This window comes from Pelodiscus sinensis, chromosome 33, assembly GCF_049634645.1.
Source record: "Pelodiscus sinensis isolate JC-2024 chromosome 33, ASM4963464v1, whole genome shotgun sequence".
NCBI lineage: Eukaryota > Metazoa > Chordata > Testudines > Trionychidae > Pelodiscus > Pelodiscus sinensis.
The window spans coordinates 2,278,808-2,295,767 of NC_134743.1; the positions used below are offsets into that span (position 1 = coordinate 2,278,808).

At 59.1% G+C, this 16,960-nt stretch overlaps 1 protein-coding gene across 6 annotated transcripts in view; it reads left to right on the forward strand.

Moving 5' to 3' along the window:
• The window catches only part of CLASRP (CLK4 associating serine/arginine rich protein), a 43,751-nt gene extending 29,352 nt beyond the window's left edge, over positions 1 to 14,399 (forward strand). For 5 of the 6 annotated variants that reach the window (XM_075914383.1, XM_075914380.1, XM_075914384.1 and 2 more), the window contains 12 exons: positions 823 to 896; positions 1,643 to 1,684; positions 2,286 to 2,507; positions 4,348 to 4,608; positions 4,979 to 5,158; positions 5,383 to 5,422; positions 8,696 to 8,756; positions 8,846 to 8,904; positions 9,275 to 9,321; positions 9,400 to 9,482; positions 12,194 to 12,218; positions 14,213 to 14,399. In XM_075914383.1, coding sequence (XP_075770498.1) covers positions 823 to 896; positions 1,643 to 1,684; positions 2,286 to 2,507; positions 4,348 to 4,608; positions 4,979 to 5,158; positions 5,383 to 5,422; positions 8,696 to 8,756; positions 8,846 to 8,904; positions 9,275 to 9,321; positions 9,400 to 9,482; positions 12,194 to 12,218; positions 14,213 to 14,255 — 1,137 coding nt within the window. In that variant the 3' untranslated portion in view covers positions 14,256 to 14,399. Of the gene's footprint in view, positions 1 to 822; positions 897 to 1,642; positions 1,685 to 2,285; positions 2,508 to 4,347; positions 4,609 to 4,978; positions 5,159 to 5,382; positions 5,427 to 8,695; positions 8,757 to 8,845; positions 8,905 to 9,274; positions 9,322 to 9,399; positions 9,483 to 12,193; positions 12,219 to 14,212 lie in introns of those variants that run through there. The other variant, XR_012898609.1, reaches the window with a different exon arrangement.
• The last annotated feature ends 2,561 nt before the right edge of the window (positions 14,400 to 16,960 follow it).

Sequence of the window (16,960 nt, forward strand, 5' to 3'; positions counted from 1 at the left end):
GAAAGAATTAGGTTTGTTTAGTTTGGAAAAGAGAAGATAGAAATTGGATGTAGCAGCTTTCAAATATCTAAAAGGTTGTTTCAAGGAGGAAGGAGAAAAATTGTTCTCTCCAACCTCTGAGGACAGGACAAGAAGCAATGGGCTTAAATTGCAGCAAGGGAGGTTTGGGTGGGACATTAGGAAAAAATTCCTGCCTATCAGGGTGGTTAAGCACTGGAATAAATTGCCCAGGGAAGCTGTGGAATCTCCATCCCTAGAGACTTTTTAGACAAAACCTGTCAGGGATGATCTAGATCGGGGTGGCTAATCCGCAGCTTGCAATCCTCATGCCGCTCTTCACCCCTTAAAGTGTGGCTCGTGAAGACTCCCCCGCGGCTCGCGAAGCCCTCACCCTTCCATGCGCTCCTACAAATGGCCCTCGGCTCCCTGTGCTCACCGGGTGCAAGGGAGCCGCCCAGCACGGCTAGGTGGCATTGGCTGGCGGGAGCCTGATGTGTCCAAAAAGCCTTAACCCATGGTTTTTAAAGGGACAGCACCTTCTTTTGCTCAAGAACTCTGGCTGGTGACAAGCTCTTCCTCCTCCCCCCCCCCCCCCCCACAACTCTTTGCATTTTTCCACCACTGTTTTGGCTCTCTTCGCTTAATGGGTTGGCCACCCCTGATCTAGATGGTCCTGCCATGAGGGCAGGGGACTCGACTTGATGACCTCTGGAGGTCCCTTCCAGTTCCAGTTGTCTATGATTCTATGAAGTGCTGAGCCCTGGTCTGGGAGTTTCTGGCAGGCTTTCATCCCCCGCTGAGCTCTGGGCCTTTCTCGTCTAGGGCCGTCGCTCTCGCCGACAGAGGAGGGAGTTTAGAGAGAAACGCTTAAAAGGAAGAAAAATCAGCCCTCCAAGGTAAGGCGGTGATGGCCGAATGTGCCCCGGCAGCAGGCTAATCAGCCAGGGGCTGGCGAGCAACGGAGCACTGGGGTAGGGCCTCGGGCACTGGCTGTCGTGGGTGCAAGGGGCTGAGCTGAGCTCTGGTGTCCCATGTCTGGCCCCTGCCGCAGTGTCCGGGCAGCTCCCCCAGCCCCAAACACAGCAACTCCTTCTGGAATCACGGTTCTTTCCAACAACTGGGACACTGCTAGTGCGAGCTCACCACAGTCCGCTGGGCACCTTGAGCGGGGCTGGCCGTGCGAGGTTCCTTTGGCCAGGCAAGTTGGGGAGTCCTCTGCTCTCGCACAATTGCGTGAGACTGTGAACTGGTAGAATCATTAGCTCTGTCCCTTAGGACCTGGGGGCGACTTGCTTAGCTCGAGGGGCTCCTTGTGCTTCTCTCCCTGTCTGGACTCCCTCCTCTGAACACCTTTAGCGGGGGGCTGGTTCTCACCTCTGCACAGAGCCAGCACTGCTGTGTGCATCAGGGATGCTGTCCCTGTCTGGGAGCGGCCTCTGCTCTCACTAAGCCTCCAGCTTGTGCCTGCAGAGGTGGTGGTGGGGGTAGCTTTGCTCCGCTTCCTGCACTGCATGGGACGTGGGAAAAGGGGAGCGGGGTGGCTGTGCTGCCAGCTGGTCACCCTGCAGCGCCCCTGGCCGCATGGCGAGCTGCACACCATGGATCTCGCCACGGGCTCTCCTGACCTATTCTCTCTTTGCAGCTACGCGCGGAGAGACAGCCCCACGTACGATCCCTACAAACGGTGAGTGCCCGCAGCCGCTGGGCCTGGCTTGCCGAGTCTGTGCGCTTCCATCCCTCCTGGGAGAGAGGTCTCTGCAGCCACAGTCCCTGCAGATTTTTGGAGCTGATGGGCTATGGCCGCTTCTAAGGCGGGGCGAGGCAATAAGCAGCCCACAGGCTGGATGCGGGTCCCCAGGGTCAGCCCCAGCGGGCCACTGGCACTTGATTTACCTGCACTTCTGCAGGTAGCAAGTACGACTGCTTGAAGCTCCCATTGGCTGTAGATTGCCGTTCCTGGCCAATGGGAGCTGCCGGAAGCAGCACGGACCAGGACGTCGCTTCCTGCAGCTCCCATTGGCCGAAAACAGCAATCTATAGCAAATGGGCGCATCAAGTGGCTGTACCTGCAGAGGCGCAGGTAAATAAAGGGCCCACCTCTGTTGTAAGGGGTCCTTGATGTGGGGAAAGGCCAGCTGGAGCTGTATTATGGTACATGCTGGGGCTGCTGCAGTAGGATCCGGTAGGGGTCCAGAAGCTGCATCCACCCAGTGCGTACTGCCCTCTGGTGGAGCCCTTGGCAGGTGCCACCTCCCCCAGTAAAGCAGCGCTGTCATTGTTCCCAGGTCGCCTTCCGAGTCTAGCTCTGAATCCCGCTCCCGCTCCCGCTCGCCTTCCCCCGGCCAGGAAGAGAAGATCACGTTCATCACCAGCTTCGGGGGCAGCGACGAGGAGGCAGCTGCTGCTCAGGCCGGAGGAGTGCCCGGGAAGGCTGTCCCCCTTGGCAAGCCGCGCTCCACCCAAGTGCACCAGGGCAGCGCTGCAGCAGGTCATAGCGTCTCCTCCCGGTCGGTAACTCCCCCGTCTGGCTCGCTTTCCCAAACCTTAACACCAGAGACTCCGCAGGGCTCCCGGCCCATCTCCACCCTCAGTGCCCCCGATGGCTCCATGCCAATCTGCCCTGCCTGGAGATGCTGCCCAGTGGCAGCTCTTGGCAGCCGGTCCTTTCCAGCTGCCATCCTCGTCAGCCCTGCTGGCCGGCTGCTGTGTGGGTGGCTGATCGGGGGCACTCAAGGGGACTGAACCGGAGGCTTGTTTGCAGCCTGGAAGGCCCTGAATAGCCAGAACCTTGACTTAGTGGGGGAGCTCCAGGGAGTAGCTCGTTTTGGCATGTCAGACTTGAGGCCATGGGGGATCTGGCAGCAGGAAAGGGGCAGCTCTCCTCCTTGCCCACAATATCCCTTCCTCTTCTCACCTCCCCCACCCAAGTTGCTGTAGTTCTCCTTCCCTTCCGGTGCCCAGCCCCTCTCAGCGCATTGGCTGGTGCCAGCTCCCTCTCTGGACAAGCAGGGCCTTTGAGCGCCCACAGGCTTGTAAAGCGCCTACTGTGCACAGTGTAGACCAAGCTTGTGCTGCCCGCAGGGCCTCAGCTGAGTCATTGCCGGGGCCTGGCTGTGGCTAGCTAGCCTGAGCCAGAGGCTCCATCTCCGCCCTGTTCCGCTGCTCTTGGCCCAGGCTGTCAGGAGACAGAGCTGCAGACATGCTGAGTGGTGCCCTCAAACTGGTACTTGGCATTGGCTTCTCCTAATGTTACTGCTCCCCTGCAGCCTTGCCAGGAGCCAGAATCCCCGTTTGCCCCGGGAGCAGAGTCACTTGGGGGAGCTTCCCACAGCCTGTATGGCAAGAGGAGAGGGTCCCTCTCCTAGTCCTCAGGATGTGTAGCGGCCATGCTGGGTGTGCCGGTCTGGCCGAGGCAGTGGGGCTGAGAAGAGCCCAGCGTTCCTGTTGGTCTTTCTCAGAACCGCTTCCCCAGTGACTCGCCGTGCCAGGCAGCTCTGAGCCTGTGGTGAAGCCTGTGCCTCCTTGGGTGGTCTCCGCCTTGGTGGGATGGGGGCGATACAGCCCTGGTTTTTTCCTCTGCATTGGGGTGGGATGGTGTAAGCAAACCTAGCCCCGAGCCAGTGGCCAACAGTCTGTGCTGGCACAACTGGCTTTCCCCGCGTGCGCGGGGACCATGGAAGTTGCTGCCAGCCGCACTGTCTCCTGTAGAGTTTTCTGAGGCAGATGAGCAAGACCAGCCTGGACTTTCTAGCCAAACGGGCCTTCGCAGCCCCTGGGCGTGCGCAGGCCTGGGTGCCCCCGGTCTCCCTGCAGTGGAGGATCGTGGTAGCAGAATGAGTCAGTAGGGCCCTAGTCCCCCCTGTTGGGGGGGCTCCCCCTGGGGGCTGGAGAGGAGCTGCTAGCCACAGGGAGGGGACTGTGCAAAATGTGAGGAGCTGAGCCACAGGGTCCTTGCTGCCACTGAAGTGTAGGGCCGCTGCTGGGAAGCCGGGGCCCCGGACCATGCTCTTGAGTCATGTGGGGCACTGCGGTCCCTTTCCTAGCCCTCTCGTAGGCCAACCTGCAGGGGTCCTGGTGGCCACGGGAAGGGGGTTCTCTGCTGCCTTCATGTGGCTCCCTCAGCCGCTTGCTGGAGTCTCTGCTCCCAAGAGCTGCTCTGTAGCGTTTCCTGGTGTTGGAAGGAGCTGGTAAAGACGGTCCCGCCGGGCTTGTTCCTCCTTCCCTCCTCGCCCTTCCTCTTGGCTCAGGCTGGGGCAGGGAGCTCTGCAGCAGGCTGCTCTCGTTCTTTGCACCCCGTCAAGTCCGTGCCCGCCACATGAACGGTTGGCGTTCTCTGTCCCTTCCTAGACGACGTTCCTCCTCGTCCTCCTCCTCCCCGTCCACCTCTTCCTCCTCCTCTTCGAGCTCCCGCTCCAGCTCCCGCTCCCACCGAGGCAGCGGGCACCACCACCGCTCCAGCCGGTACCGCCGCTCCCACAGCCGCCGCTATTCCCGCTCCCGCAGCCGCAGCCGGCGCTACTCTGGAGGGGGCTCGCGGGATGGCCGCCGCCGCTCCAGATCACACTCGGCCGATCGGGGCCGCCGGTACAGCTCCCGTCGCTGGTCCAGGTAACAGACTGGCCCAGAATTGTGCCGTGGGTGTGGGGGAGAGGGGGCAGCCTGCAGGAATTTCCAGGTGTGGCTTGTTCCGCCTGCAGGGGGGCCGTGTGCTGCTGCGGCCTGCAGGAGGGCACTGCTGGAGGCAGGGTGGAGCTGAGGTGACAGCTTTACTCCCTGGGTTCTCCTCTCAGAGGTCACAGTCTCTCTGGTTGGAGCTGTGGTCAACGCTGGCCCCGCTCTGTTATTCCCAGCTGTGGGATTGGCAGCCTTAATGCCGTGCTAGTGCCCCGCTTGCAAGGCATGCGGGCAGGGAGGGGTTCGCCTGCCCTGTGGCACGGGGAAGGCGTGGAAACCTTGGCGACGCCCTTGGCACTTCTAGGAGCCATTCCCGGTCCGGGGAGCGCTATCGCCGGAGCGGCAGAGCAGGCAGACACTGGAGCAGTAGTCGGAGCAGCCGGAGTCCCAGCGATTCGCGAAGCCGCAGCACGTCAGCTTCTCCAGCAAGAGAGAAACTGCTGAGGCCTGCAGCTTCCCCAGCTGTGGGGGAGAAACTGAAAAAGTGAGTGTGTGGCCGAGCTCTCCCCCGGCCTCCCTCCTGCGTGCTGTGGGGCTGTGAGCCCTGCCACAGGAGGGGCTGGGGAGCGCTGGCACTGGGCAGGGTGCGGAGGGAAAGGAGGCGGCTGCCCGGGACGGGGGTGGTTAGAAGTGCTGGGCGTGTCACCCTGCCGGACGAGGACCGTCTGCGCCACGAGGCGTCTGATCGCTGCTCTTCTCCCCCTCTAGGGCTGACACTGCTGGTGGTAAAGAGACAGGAGCTGCCAAAGTCAGTAAGAATTTAACCTCACCTGTTTAATTCACATCACTGCAGCAAAACTAAGGGACCCCGTAGTTCCCGGGAGTGAGGAGATGCAGGGACTTGCGTGAAAATCGGGCTCTTTGCTTGTGTTGGAAACCAAAGCTTCTCCCGGTCGGGCTCCTCAGAACCGAGACTGGATAGCAGCCGGCGTAGGCAAGCGCCATCAAGCCTGCCTCTGGGCGAGGGGTTAACAGCCGTCTCAGCTCTGAGTGACGTGGGGGGCAGTTTCGGGTCCCTGTGTTCCTGGGCACAGAGGACACCTCTCCCCCTCCTGGCTCCACAGAGAGCCCATGCCGCTGGCTACTAGCCCATCTGTAGTGTGGGGCATGGGGTTGGCCTGCATTGGGGCCAACACAGGTAACCCACCGTCAGTGACCCCTGTAAGCAGATGAATCTGTGTCCTGTAGGGCCCTGGCTAAGCTGGGTTGCAGGGGGGCCAAGCTTTGGAATTATTGCTGTTCATGAAAACCACTCTGGTGCTTCAGTCCCTCCAGGAGTTTGTCCCAGGGGATTAAGCAGCTGGGACAGGCCCCCTGTTCAGCTCCTGGGACAAACCTCCTGGTGCTTTCGCAACTGGGGATTCCTGCATCACTCTGGTGCCTGCTGCCCATAGGCTGGAGCAGCGAGCCCCAGGGCGAGGCTCCTGATGTAAAGCACGGCTGGCTCCCAGCAGAGCTCCTAGGAAGGTATTCCAGCCACAGAGGGAGGTGCTGGATTCTTCAGGGTCATTGGTTTCATGGCCACATCAGCCCATGGTGGCTCCTGTTGGCCCTTGTGTCCTTGAGGTTCCCAGGTGCGCGCTGGCGCTCCAGGAACGGGCAGCAGGCTCTTGGCTCTCCTCCTTGTGCCTGGGAAGGAGCGGCACCCCATGAACTCCCTGTTGTTTAGGTCCTAAGGCTGGACCCCCAGGGAAGCAAGGTGCCCCATGTGTGGGTGGGCAGCAGGATGCTCTGCAGAGCAAGGGTGCACGTACTATTGGGGTTACCCAGGCCCCCCACTGCCTGCCGCTCTGCAGGCCGTCTTCATGCCACCACTACCGCAGGGAGCTGGCATGTGCTGCTCAGGCTGTCAGATACCCGGTGTGTGTCAGAAGGGAGTGAGCCAGAGGTGTAGATGGGCCAGGCACATTCCTGGTGGGGAGCTGTGTCTAGCCCCAGGGCGACTGTCAAACATGTTTCCTTCCCTGCTTAATGCGCTGGGCCAATCCATCAGATTTGCTAAAGCACCAGGGAAGTGTCAATCAACATGACTGACAGCCGCAATCCGCACACTCAGTCTGTGGACAAGTGTCTGCACAGCTAACAGAAGTGGCCCCCAGGCCATCGGTGAATGGCGCTGAGGCTAGGCTAATGCCATGGGTGTTAGACACACGTCCTTGGCCAGAATCCCTGGGAGAGATCAGCGCTGTCCCCAGAGACGCGAGGTCCCTCTGACCCTGCCTGTGTGAACTCCTGGTGCCAGGGGTCAGGCGAGCGCCAGGCTGAGCGGGGCAGTCACGTAGCAGCTGCCCCGTCATGGGCTGATCCGTCTTGCCAGAAGAGCACTCCCGTGGCCTTACCCTGATGCAGTGCAGTGGTCCCATGCCACTGCAGAGTGGGGGTCAAGGCCTGGGTGCGCTCTGCTGGCAGTGGCACCCTCGGTGCTGGAGGGCTCACCTGGTGGTAGCCTGTAGCTTGTGGCACAATGCTGCCCAGGCCACATGCTGAGCAGAGTGAATTCCCGTGTGAGGGTGGAGGATGTTAGATCAGAGGGTTGGTTTCCTTCGCTCTAGGGAGCCCGAATTGTGGCATCGAGGGCCTTGCTGCCAGCTGGCCTTGAGCTCTTGGGCTTCCCCTAGCTGGTATGGAAAGCTGCGCACGCTAGCAAGCCCCTGCAGTGCTGCTAGTGCTGGTCTCCTCCTTGGCTGCATCAGCAGACACAGCTGGCGGGGCTGAGTTCCCCCAGGCCCCAAGCCTTTAGAAGAGCAGCAGCCTCTGCCCAGTGCCTGGCCCCATCTTTGCTAGGACAATGGAGGGTCGCCCTTAGCCCCTACAAGCCTGAGAGTGGGTCCCTGCTGGCTGGGTTGTGTATTCTCCTCACTGGTGAAGCCTCTTGTTTCTGGCTGGCTGGCCATAGGGTGTGCTAGAGACCAACCAGGGTGCCGTCTCCCACGGGACACTGCAGACCAGGAGGTTGAGGCGGGTGGGGCTTGATCAGTCTGCAAATACCTGTGTGGGGAAGCAATGTTTAATAACGGGCTCTTCTGTCTAGCAGCGAAAGGTCTAACGCGGTCTGATGGCTGGGGTTGAACTAGACAAGTTCAGATGGGGACAGGGTGGGTAAATAACCATCGGGACAGCTTGCCAGTGGTCATGGCAAATTCTCCGGCTCTGGAACTTTGAGATCAAAATTGGAGGGTTTTCTAAAAGCTGGTTCTAAGAAATAGTCCTGCCTGGCCTTGGAATCTACAACTCTGTAACCGTGGTCAAAGGCCTCGAACTCCTGGCTGGAAGGAGTGAAAATATCCGGTTTGATTCCCTAGGGGGTGTTCACACTGCAGTTAGAAGTGGGATCACTGCAGGCTTTGATCTAGCTACCTTGCACCCTAGCCTTGCTCGAGCAGCGGGTCCATGCCTCTACCCCTGCTATTGGGAATTCTGCACTAGCTAACTTTGATCAAGTTCAGTCAAAGCCTTGAGCGTGTCTCCAATCTCGCTCTCTGACTGCAGAGTAGACATTCCGCTAGAGAAGGTGAATAAGAGGTGACAAAAGAGAGTCTGAATTGCTGACTGGTCAGGAAGGGAGATGGGGAGCTTCGCCCTGTCTCCCAGCATTAGAACGAGGGGACGTTTCCGTGACATTAGAAGGCGCTAATTGAAAACGGATGAAGACAGCCCTTGGAAGAAAATATGGGCGTTGATCTGTGGAACTCAATGACACAGGATATTGCTGAGCCCCAAAATTTGGCAAGATGCAATGAAAGACTGGCATTTTTGTGGCTGACAAGAATATCCTGAGTTAGTCTAGTTAACACAACGTAGGAAGAGAGGGAGAATCTCCTTCAGGGCCTAAATCAATCTCTATGTGTCAAGAATCAGGATGAGACCTGCCAGAGCAAGTTGCTCCCCGGTTCCTGTCTCTTTCTCAGAGGCGTCTGGTGTAGGCCTGTGTTGGAGAGGCCTTCCCTGGATCTGATCCTGTCTGGCAGTGCCCACGTTCCTGTGCCTTTCCATAACATGTCTCTGTTTGACCCCCTTGTAGCCAAAGCTGACTCCACAGGAGAAGCTGAAGTTGCGAATGCAGAAGGCCCTCAACAGGCAGTGTAAGCAGGATCCCTTCATTGTGCCATTTGCTTGCCGCTCTGGCCTGGCCTCACGGCAAACGCTTAAAATCTCAATCTCTCTCTCTCAGTCAAAGCCGACAAAAAGGCAGCGCAAGAGAAGATGATGCAGCAGGAGCATGAAAGGCAGGTATGTGACCCAGCACCATGACGTGCGTCTTCCTCTGCCTCTGCCTCTAACCACGCGGTTGTGCCACAGCTCCCATTTCACACCCCGGGGTTGCTCCAGCCGATTGGAAAGGCCTCTCCCCGCACCCCTCTGCCTAGTTAGGAGGGCTCAGAGCTGTCGCCCCAGAGCAGGGCTTGCGTGCACCCTGGGGATGGGGCGGGGAGCGAAGTTAAGGGAGCACTGCCGTGTGTGTGTGTGTGTGTGTGTGTTTTGGGGTTCACCCTGAGCTGGGGGGCTCTGTCACAGCCCAGCTCTGCCCACAGAACGAATGTGCAGTGGCTGCCTGTGCACGGCGTGTGGCGTCTGCCTGATCCCTGCCTCTCTCTTTCAGGAGCGGGAAGATGAGCTGCGAGCCATGGCCCGGAAAATCCGAATGAAGTAAACTCTCTTGCTTCCCCCGTTGTCCTCTGGGCGTGTTCTCTGCCGGGTGGGCGCTAATCCCTCGTTTCTCTGCAGGGAGCGAGAGCGGCGAGAGAAGGAGCGGGAGGAATGGGAAAGGCAATACAGCAGGCAAAGCCGGTCCCCGTCCCCGCGATACAGTGAGTAGCCACAGCGTGGCTGTGCCCTGGCAAGGGACTCCTGAGCTGCCAGAGTGGGGAGGGAAGGAGCAGGGGGCAGCTGCTTCTTGGGAGCTATGGGCAGATCTGGAGAGAGCTGCTCCGTGCTGCAGTGGCTAGGAGCTAAGCTGGGAAGCGACGCCATGGTGCATGTGTCCAGCAGCTGTCACTCTGCATCCTCAGCATGCGCTCTGCACGCTGCCTCGGGTCCCAGAGGCTAGGCCGGGGTGGGCAATAATTTTGGGTGGGGGAGGGGCCAATCTAAGATTTTGGAAAGTGGTCGAGAGCCACTTTCTTCAGTGATATTAATGGAGACGTGGGGTCTGGGATGGAGGCTGGGTGCAGAAGGGAGCTTGGGGGAAGGGACTGGGGAGCAGGAGGGAGACTGGAGTCTGGGAGGGAGTTGGGATGAAGCAGGCGGTTGTGACCTAGGGCAGGGGACTGGAGCGCAGGGGTTTGGGATGTGACCTAGGGTAAGAGGGGGAGGGGGTGTGAGTGTAAGAGGGGGACAGAGGATTTGGGTATGTTGAGTCAGGGGGGCAGAGAGTTGGGGCAGGAAAGGGCTGGGGTGCCAGGGGCAGGCTGTGGCCTAGAGACTTACTTGCCAACTGCCAAACTAGCCTGCCTGCCTGCAGAGCTTGCCTGGCCATGGGCTTCATGAATAACTGAGTCAAGGAGGGGGGTGTGGTGGTTCTTAGCTGCCTGTTATTCCAACAGCAGCTCCCATTGTCTGGTTTCTGCAGCTCCTAAAACTTCCCCCCTCCCCTCCAGTTTTAAAACAGAAGCGGAGCCCTGCAGCCGCGTTTCTGCACAGGGCTTCAGGGCAAGCTGGGGAGCCTGCCTGGGGCTCCCTGCTGCCTCTGAGAGCCGGATCCGGTGGCTTGGCGGACCCGATCCGGCCCACAGGCCGTATTTTGCCCAGGCCTGGGCTAGGGCCTAAAGCTTTAGAAGCGGCCCCTGATTTTTCACTTGAGCCCCACACTCCCAGAACCTTTGAGGTCGGTCTCCTGCCCCCAGAGCAGCCCCTGGGGGGTCCGGGTGTGAGGCAGTGTGCTCTGCAAGGTGGGTGCTTGTGCAGCCGCTCATGCCACCCAGCTGCTCAGCAGAGCGCCTGCTGCTTGGTTTGTTTGTGGTGGTGCACGTCCGCGCACGCCTCCGTGCGCACACAATCTGTTCTGCACGTGGACGGGAAAAATGAGCGGGAACATTGGGAGGGGGGAAGCGTGGTGCGTGGTGCATGCTGTCCCTGGGCAGTAGTGCCATTTGCTTGCTTCCGGCCTCCCTGCCGGCGGGTCAGTGCCCCATGGAACCCTGCCATAGACAGGGCGTCCCTTTTCCCCAGGACAGAGCTGGGTCAAGATGAATAAGAATCAAGACTTTAGATTGGGGTGGGCAATAATTTTTGCCTGGGGGCCACCCCGGAGGGGGCGGGGCTACCCCACTCCCAGACCATGATTGGTTTGGGGGTGGGGAGCCCTTGTGCCACCCTTCCCACTAGGCACCCATGTGTGGAAGAGGCTTGGCGTTCTCCCCCACCAATCAGGGCCTGGGGGCAGGGGAGCGCGGGAAGCTGCCTCCCGCCCTGCGAGGAGCTTGTGGCACTTTGAAGTGCCGCGGGTTCCTTGCAGGGAGGGGGAAGGGCGAAGGAAGCTTCACGCAGCTTCCCCTGCCCCCAGGCCCTGATTGGCCTTGGGGGTGGAGGAGCAGCAGGGCCTCAGTGGGCTGGATCCACCTGCTTGGCGGGCCAAATCCGGCCCACGGAGGCCCTTTTGCCCACCCCTGTTCTAGGTTGTATGTGAAGGTTGAAGAGTGAAATCCGCCTGTTCTGGCTCCGGCTGGCTGGCAGTTGGCTGCCCCGTTAGACGCTCCAGGTGTAAAGCGCATGTCTCGCGCTGGACGCTGCAGTCTGAGGTTGGGCGGTTTCAGAGCTAACGGCCTGGCTTTCTGCTAAGATGGGTCCCTCTTAAAACGCCCCTGTGCGGAGAGGCTGGTCAGCATCATTGTGCACCACAGCCCAGGCCCCGGGGGACCAAAACGGCCCATGCGAGCGTTGCAGCAGACCCCTCCTTCCCAGGCAGCTCCTGGATTCAGTCAGCAGCCTGGTCCCTGGGGCTTGGGTTCTGACGTTGTGGGAGCTTCTGGGGAACCTCGCTACACAGGTGCCTAGATAGGAGCCTAAGGTGGGAGCTGCTTTGGAAGATATTGGCCTGTGTGTTTAGGGAAAAGCCAGCTCTCAAGTCCTTGCGTTCGTAGACAGCCAGTGCGTGAGACTTTGTCCAGAGGGACCCAGTGGTGGTGCTGAGCGACATCGTAATGAAACTGCCGCCGTAGCCTGGCGCTCATCAGTAGTAGCAAAGGGGTCAGTGGGACTGTGTGAGCCAGAGCCCCCGCCCCTGTTTGCAGGGCACGGCCTGTGCTGTTCAGTATGGCCCTTCCCCAGAGCAGCTGGTGGATCTCCCTGTCAGCAGCAGCACTGAATCCCCTTCGGTCACTGTAACCCAGCGCAAGCGTGGAGGGATGGAGGTCCCAGCTGAGAGCTGCCGGAAATGCTCTTCTGCTCTGCAGAGCAACTGGGTGACCCCTCTCCTGGCTGCCGAGTGGTGGTGCCCACAGGCGAGCTGCCTCTCCTAACCCTGTGCCCACCAGCGCAGAGGAGTCATCTCTGAATTGTAACCTGGGTCTTTGCTTTGCAGGTCGGGATTATGGGTCGTCCAGGAGGTAGGTTGTGTCTCTGCACCTGGGATGAGGTAACCAGCTGCCTGCAGCTCCCAGCCCTGCTCCTGGAGAGCTGTTAGCAGCCATTCCCTAGCCTTGGGGCTGGCGGCCTCCAGAACCAGTCAGGCTCCCTCCCCATGTCCTCATAGACCTGGCATGCTCTGCTGCCAGCGACAGCAGCACCGCCAAAATGGGTAGAAAATGACAGCCAGAGTGAAGAGATTGGACCCAAAACCTGCCTTTTGTCTCCTGGCACCCTGCTGGCTCCTCCGGCCGCTGCCTCCCAGGCTGCTGGCCCCACTCGCGCCTGCCCTCAACACCCTGCTGGCTCCTCCGGCCGCTGCCTCCCAGGCTGCTGGCCCCACTCGCGCCTGCCCTCAACACCCTGCCGGCTCCTCCGGCCGCTGCCTCCTAGGCTGCTGGCCCCACTCGCGCCTGCCCTCAACACCCTGCTGGCTCCTCCGGCCGCTGCCTCCCAGGCTGCTGGCCCCACTCGCGCCTGCCCTCAACACCCTGCCGGCTCCTCCGGCCGCTGCCTCCCAGGCTGCTGGCCCCACTCGCGCCTGCCCTCAACACCCTGCCGGCTCCTCCGGCCGCTGCCTCCTAGGCTGCTGGCCCCACTCGCGCCTGCCCTCAACACCCTGCTGGCTCCTCCGGCCGCTGCCTCCCAGGCTGCTGGCCCCACTCGCGCCTGCCCTCAACACCCTGCTGGCTCCTCCGGCCGCTGCCTCCTAGGCTGCTGGCCCCACTCGCGCCTGCCCTCAACACCCTGCTGGCTCCTCCGGCCGCTGCCTCCCAGGCTGCTGGCCCCACTCGCGCCTGCCCTCAACACCCTGCTGGCTCCTCCGGCCGCTGCCTCCTAGGCTGCTGGCCCCACTCGCGCCTGCCCTCAACACCCTGCCGGCACCTCCGGCCGCTGCCTCCTAGGCTGCTGGCCCCACTCGTGCCCCTACCCTGCCCTCAACACCCTGCCGGCTCCTCCGGCCGCTGCCTCCCAGGCTGCTGGCCCCACTCGCGCCCCTCCCCTGCCCTCAACACCCTGCCGGCTCCTCCGGCCGCTGCCTCCCAGGCTGCTGGCCCCACTCGCGCCCCTCCCCTGCCCTCAACACCCTCAGGCTCCTCCGGCCGCTGCCTCCTAGGCTGCTGGCCCCACTCGTGCCCCTACCCTGCCCTCAACACCCTGCCGGCTCCTCCGGCTGCTGGCCCCACTCGTGCCCCTACCCTGCCCTCAACACCCTGCCGGCTCCTCCGGCTGCTGACCCCACTCGCGCCCCTCCCCTGCCCTCAACACCCTGCCGGCTCCTCCGGCCGCTGCCTCCCAGGCTGCTGGCCCCACTCGCGCCCCTCCCCTGCCCTCAACACCCTCAGGCTCCTCCGGCCGCTGCCTCCCAGGCTGCTGGCCCCACTCGCGCCCCTCCCCTGCCCTCAACACCCTGCCGGCTCCTCCGGCTGCTGCCTCCCAGGCTGCTGGCCCCACTCGCGCCCCTCCCCTGCCCTCAACACCCTCAGGCTCCTCCGGCCGCTGCCTCCCAGGCTGCTGGCCCCACTCGTGCCCCTCCCCTGCCCTCAATGCCCTCGGGCTCCTCCGAGCCCACTCCATACAAGTGGAGGCAGGGTGTGTCCTAGCCCTGCAGCAGCGAAGGGCAGCGCAGCCTTGGCCGAGGAAGGCCCGGCGTGCCCGTGACAGCTTGTGCAGAGCAGTTGCACGTGTGGCAGGAATGGGGGGAGCTGTCACTCTGGGGTGCTGCTCAGTTGGGGCAGGCAGCACAGCCCCTTTGTCCAGCTGGGGCCCAGTTGTCCCCTCCAGGTTCAGAGGGAGGGAGTCAGGAGCGCAGTGCGGCCTGTGCCAGGGCCAGAGAGCTTGCGGGGGCGCTGCTGCCCCTGTAGGAAAGGCAGAGTGCTGTCTGGCTGCCAGCGTAGGCCCTCCTAACCCCCGCCTGACCCCGGCTGCACACTTCCCCTCCTTGCTCTAACCAGCCTGTCTTCTCCCTCTGCAGGCGTTCACGCTCCCGGTCCAGAAGCCCTCACTACCGCCATTAGTGCGTGGGTCCCAGCGCAGCGCGGGTCCCGGTCCCCCTGCTGTGGCGGGCGCTGCAGGCCCCAACCCTGCCGTGTAGCAAAGCTGTACATTGCTGTTCTGTTTTTAAGATGCCAGCGTCGGATAATAAAAACAAATCCTCCTTAGCTCTTGCAGCAGCCTTACGTTGGGCATCTGGAAGGAGGCCTCAGCAAGGACCTGCATCCTCGCCCAGGGAAACTGGAGCTTTCCTGCGACGCAGGGCGGGGGGAGTGGGTGAGTGAGCAGTGCGAGGCCACCAACGCCCCACCCTGGGAATTGTCGCTGTGGGACATAGCTGTCGGCTGTGCTTCCCCCCTCCGAAAGGCTGTGGCCTGCCCCTGCAGCCAGCAGGAAAGGGGGAGGAGTAAGGCTTGGAGGACACGGAGGCTTAAGCTCTGGCTTTCCTAAGGAAGTGCCAGCTCTCTCCACCCTCTGCTGGATGGGCAGGTGAATGCTCTTAGGGTAGGCGGGCCCAGTGTGCTAAGAGGCCAGGCTCCTTCCAGGGCTCGGGGGTCTCCATGCACTAGCCTGGGCCTTTTCTCAGACACAAGTTCCATTCCAGTCGGGTGGCTGGACTTGTGGCTACTGAACTTATAAGGTGGAAGTTTATCCGCTGTAAGTTGGGTTTAAACTGATGGACGAGTTTAAACCGGAACAACTTGTGTGTGTACAGGTCAGAATCCAAACCAAGCGCCAGCTCTGGTAATACAGCCTGCCATTACCTCGCTCCTTCAATGCCTCCGTCCCACTGGGACGAGCCTGGGTCACAACACAAGAATTTCAGTTCATAGGACTTTGAGAGATTTAGTCTAGTTTCCTGTACTCCTAGCAGGACGAAGTATTATCTGTACCCTCCCTGCCAGGTGTTTGTCTAACCTGCTCTTAAAAATCTCCGAGGAGGGAGATTCTGCAACCGCCCTAAATAATTTATCCCAGTGCATCACCACCCTGACAAAGCTTTCCCTAAACTGCCCTTCAGTTCAAGCCCATTGTTTTTGTCCTCTCCTATTAGAGATTTACAGAACAGTTTTTTCCCTCTTTGTAAAAGTCTTTTTGTCCTTAAAAATGGTTCTATCCCCTCTTTCTTCTCCAGACTAAATTATCCTCATTTTGTTAGTCTTCCCACACAGGGCATGTTTTCTAGGCTCTGAACCTTTGCAGACTACTGTATCCCTTTCAGGAATCTGACTTGTCTTGCATTCCCCCAAGTTTCACCTCATTTCAAAAAAATACTTGCTTACAAAATCAGACATAAAAATACAAAATGTTCCAGCACTGTGGCTTACCTTCTCATTTTTTACCATACAATTATAAAGTAAATTAGTTGGAATATAAATATTGTACATTTCAATGTATACTACACAGCGGTATAAAAAAGTTGTCGTATGACATTTTAGCATGTGATGAATTGCTAGTGTCTTTATGTAGCCTGTTAAACTAGGCAAATATCTAGATGAGTTGATGACCCTCAGGAAAAGCTCTGAGTACCCTAGGGATACACGTATCCCTGGTTGAGAACCACTGTTCTAGAACTTTCACCATTTTTGTTGCTCTTCTCTACTTTCTTCTGTTTGTCCCTTGCTTTCATGAAATGTGGCACCTAGAACTGGGACACAGCAGAGTTCTAATCAGCAGAGTAGAGCAGGAGAGTCACTTCTTGTGTCTTGCTCACAACACTCCTATTTGTTTGAGCTGGCTGGTAAAACCTGTGGGGATGATTTGCATGTTTAGGATGTTAAAAACCAATGGTTGTAACCTATTTGAGTAGGGGGAATCAAATGGGCAGAAGGGGAGGGAAACTACAGGTCAACTTTTTAGACAATGATTACAGCAGAAAGTGATAGTGAATGTGTATGGGTCAGTGTCTAACAGATAAAGCACAAGAGAGTATCCAATGGTGTCTGCTGCAGCACACACACTAGGTGTGGAAGGAGCCAGCCACCCTGTTCCTGATCTATAATATGTAGAGAGAACACTGATCATGGGAGATTTCAGGTGGAATGACATATATTAAAGATCTCATGCTGTCTGAATTAAAACATTTTGTTTTTCTTGGGGGGGTGGCAGGGATTGCTGCTTGACTCCTCTGCTATGTAGCTTTTCTTAATGGCCTGGAACAAAACGAAATCACTGATAGTTTGCAGATGACACAAAATGGGGTAGAGGTAAAAAAGGAAGAGGACAGGCCAGTGATTCAGAGCAAGCTGTATTGCTTAATAAACTGGGTGGAAAGAAACAATATGGCTGTGTCTACATTGGCATTGTGCAAAAACATGCTGCCTGTCTACACTGGCGGGGAATTCTTGCGCAAGAACACTGACATTCTAATGTGTGAAATCAGTGCTTCTTGCGCAAGAATTCCCCTGCTCCTGCTCAGGAATAAGCCCTCTTGTGCAACTGTTCTTGCGCAAGAGGCCAGTGTAGACAGGCAACGTGAATTTCTTGCACAAGAAAGCCCAAAGGCTAAAATGGCCATTAGAGCTTTCTTGCGCAAGAGAGCGTCTACATTGGCACGGATGCTTTTGCACAAAAGCACATGCCAGTGTAGACACTCTCTTGCACAAATACTTAACACAAAAACTCTTGCATTAAAAGTGTTTGCGCCGTCAGAGCCCTGTTTCTACTGAGCATGTCTGCCAGTCCAGAAGGATGTTGATAAATGGTCCAGGGTTTAGAGAAGAGTCAC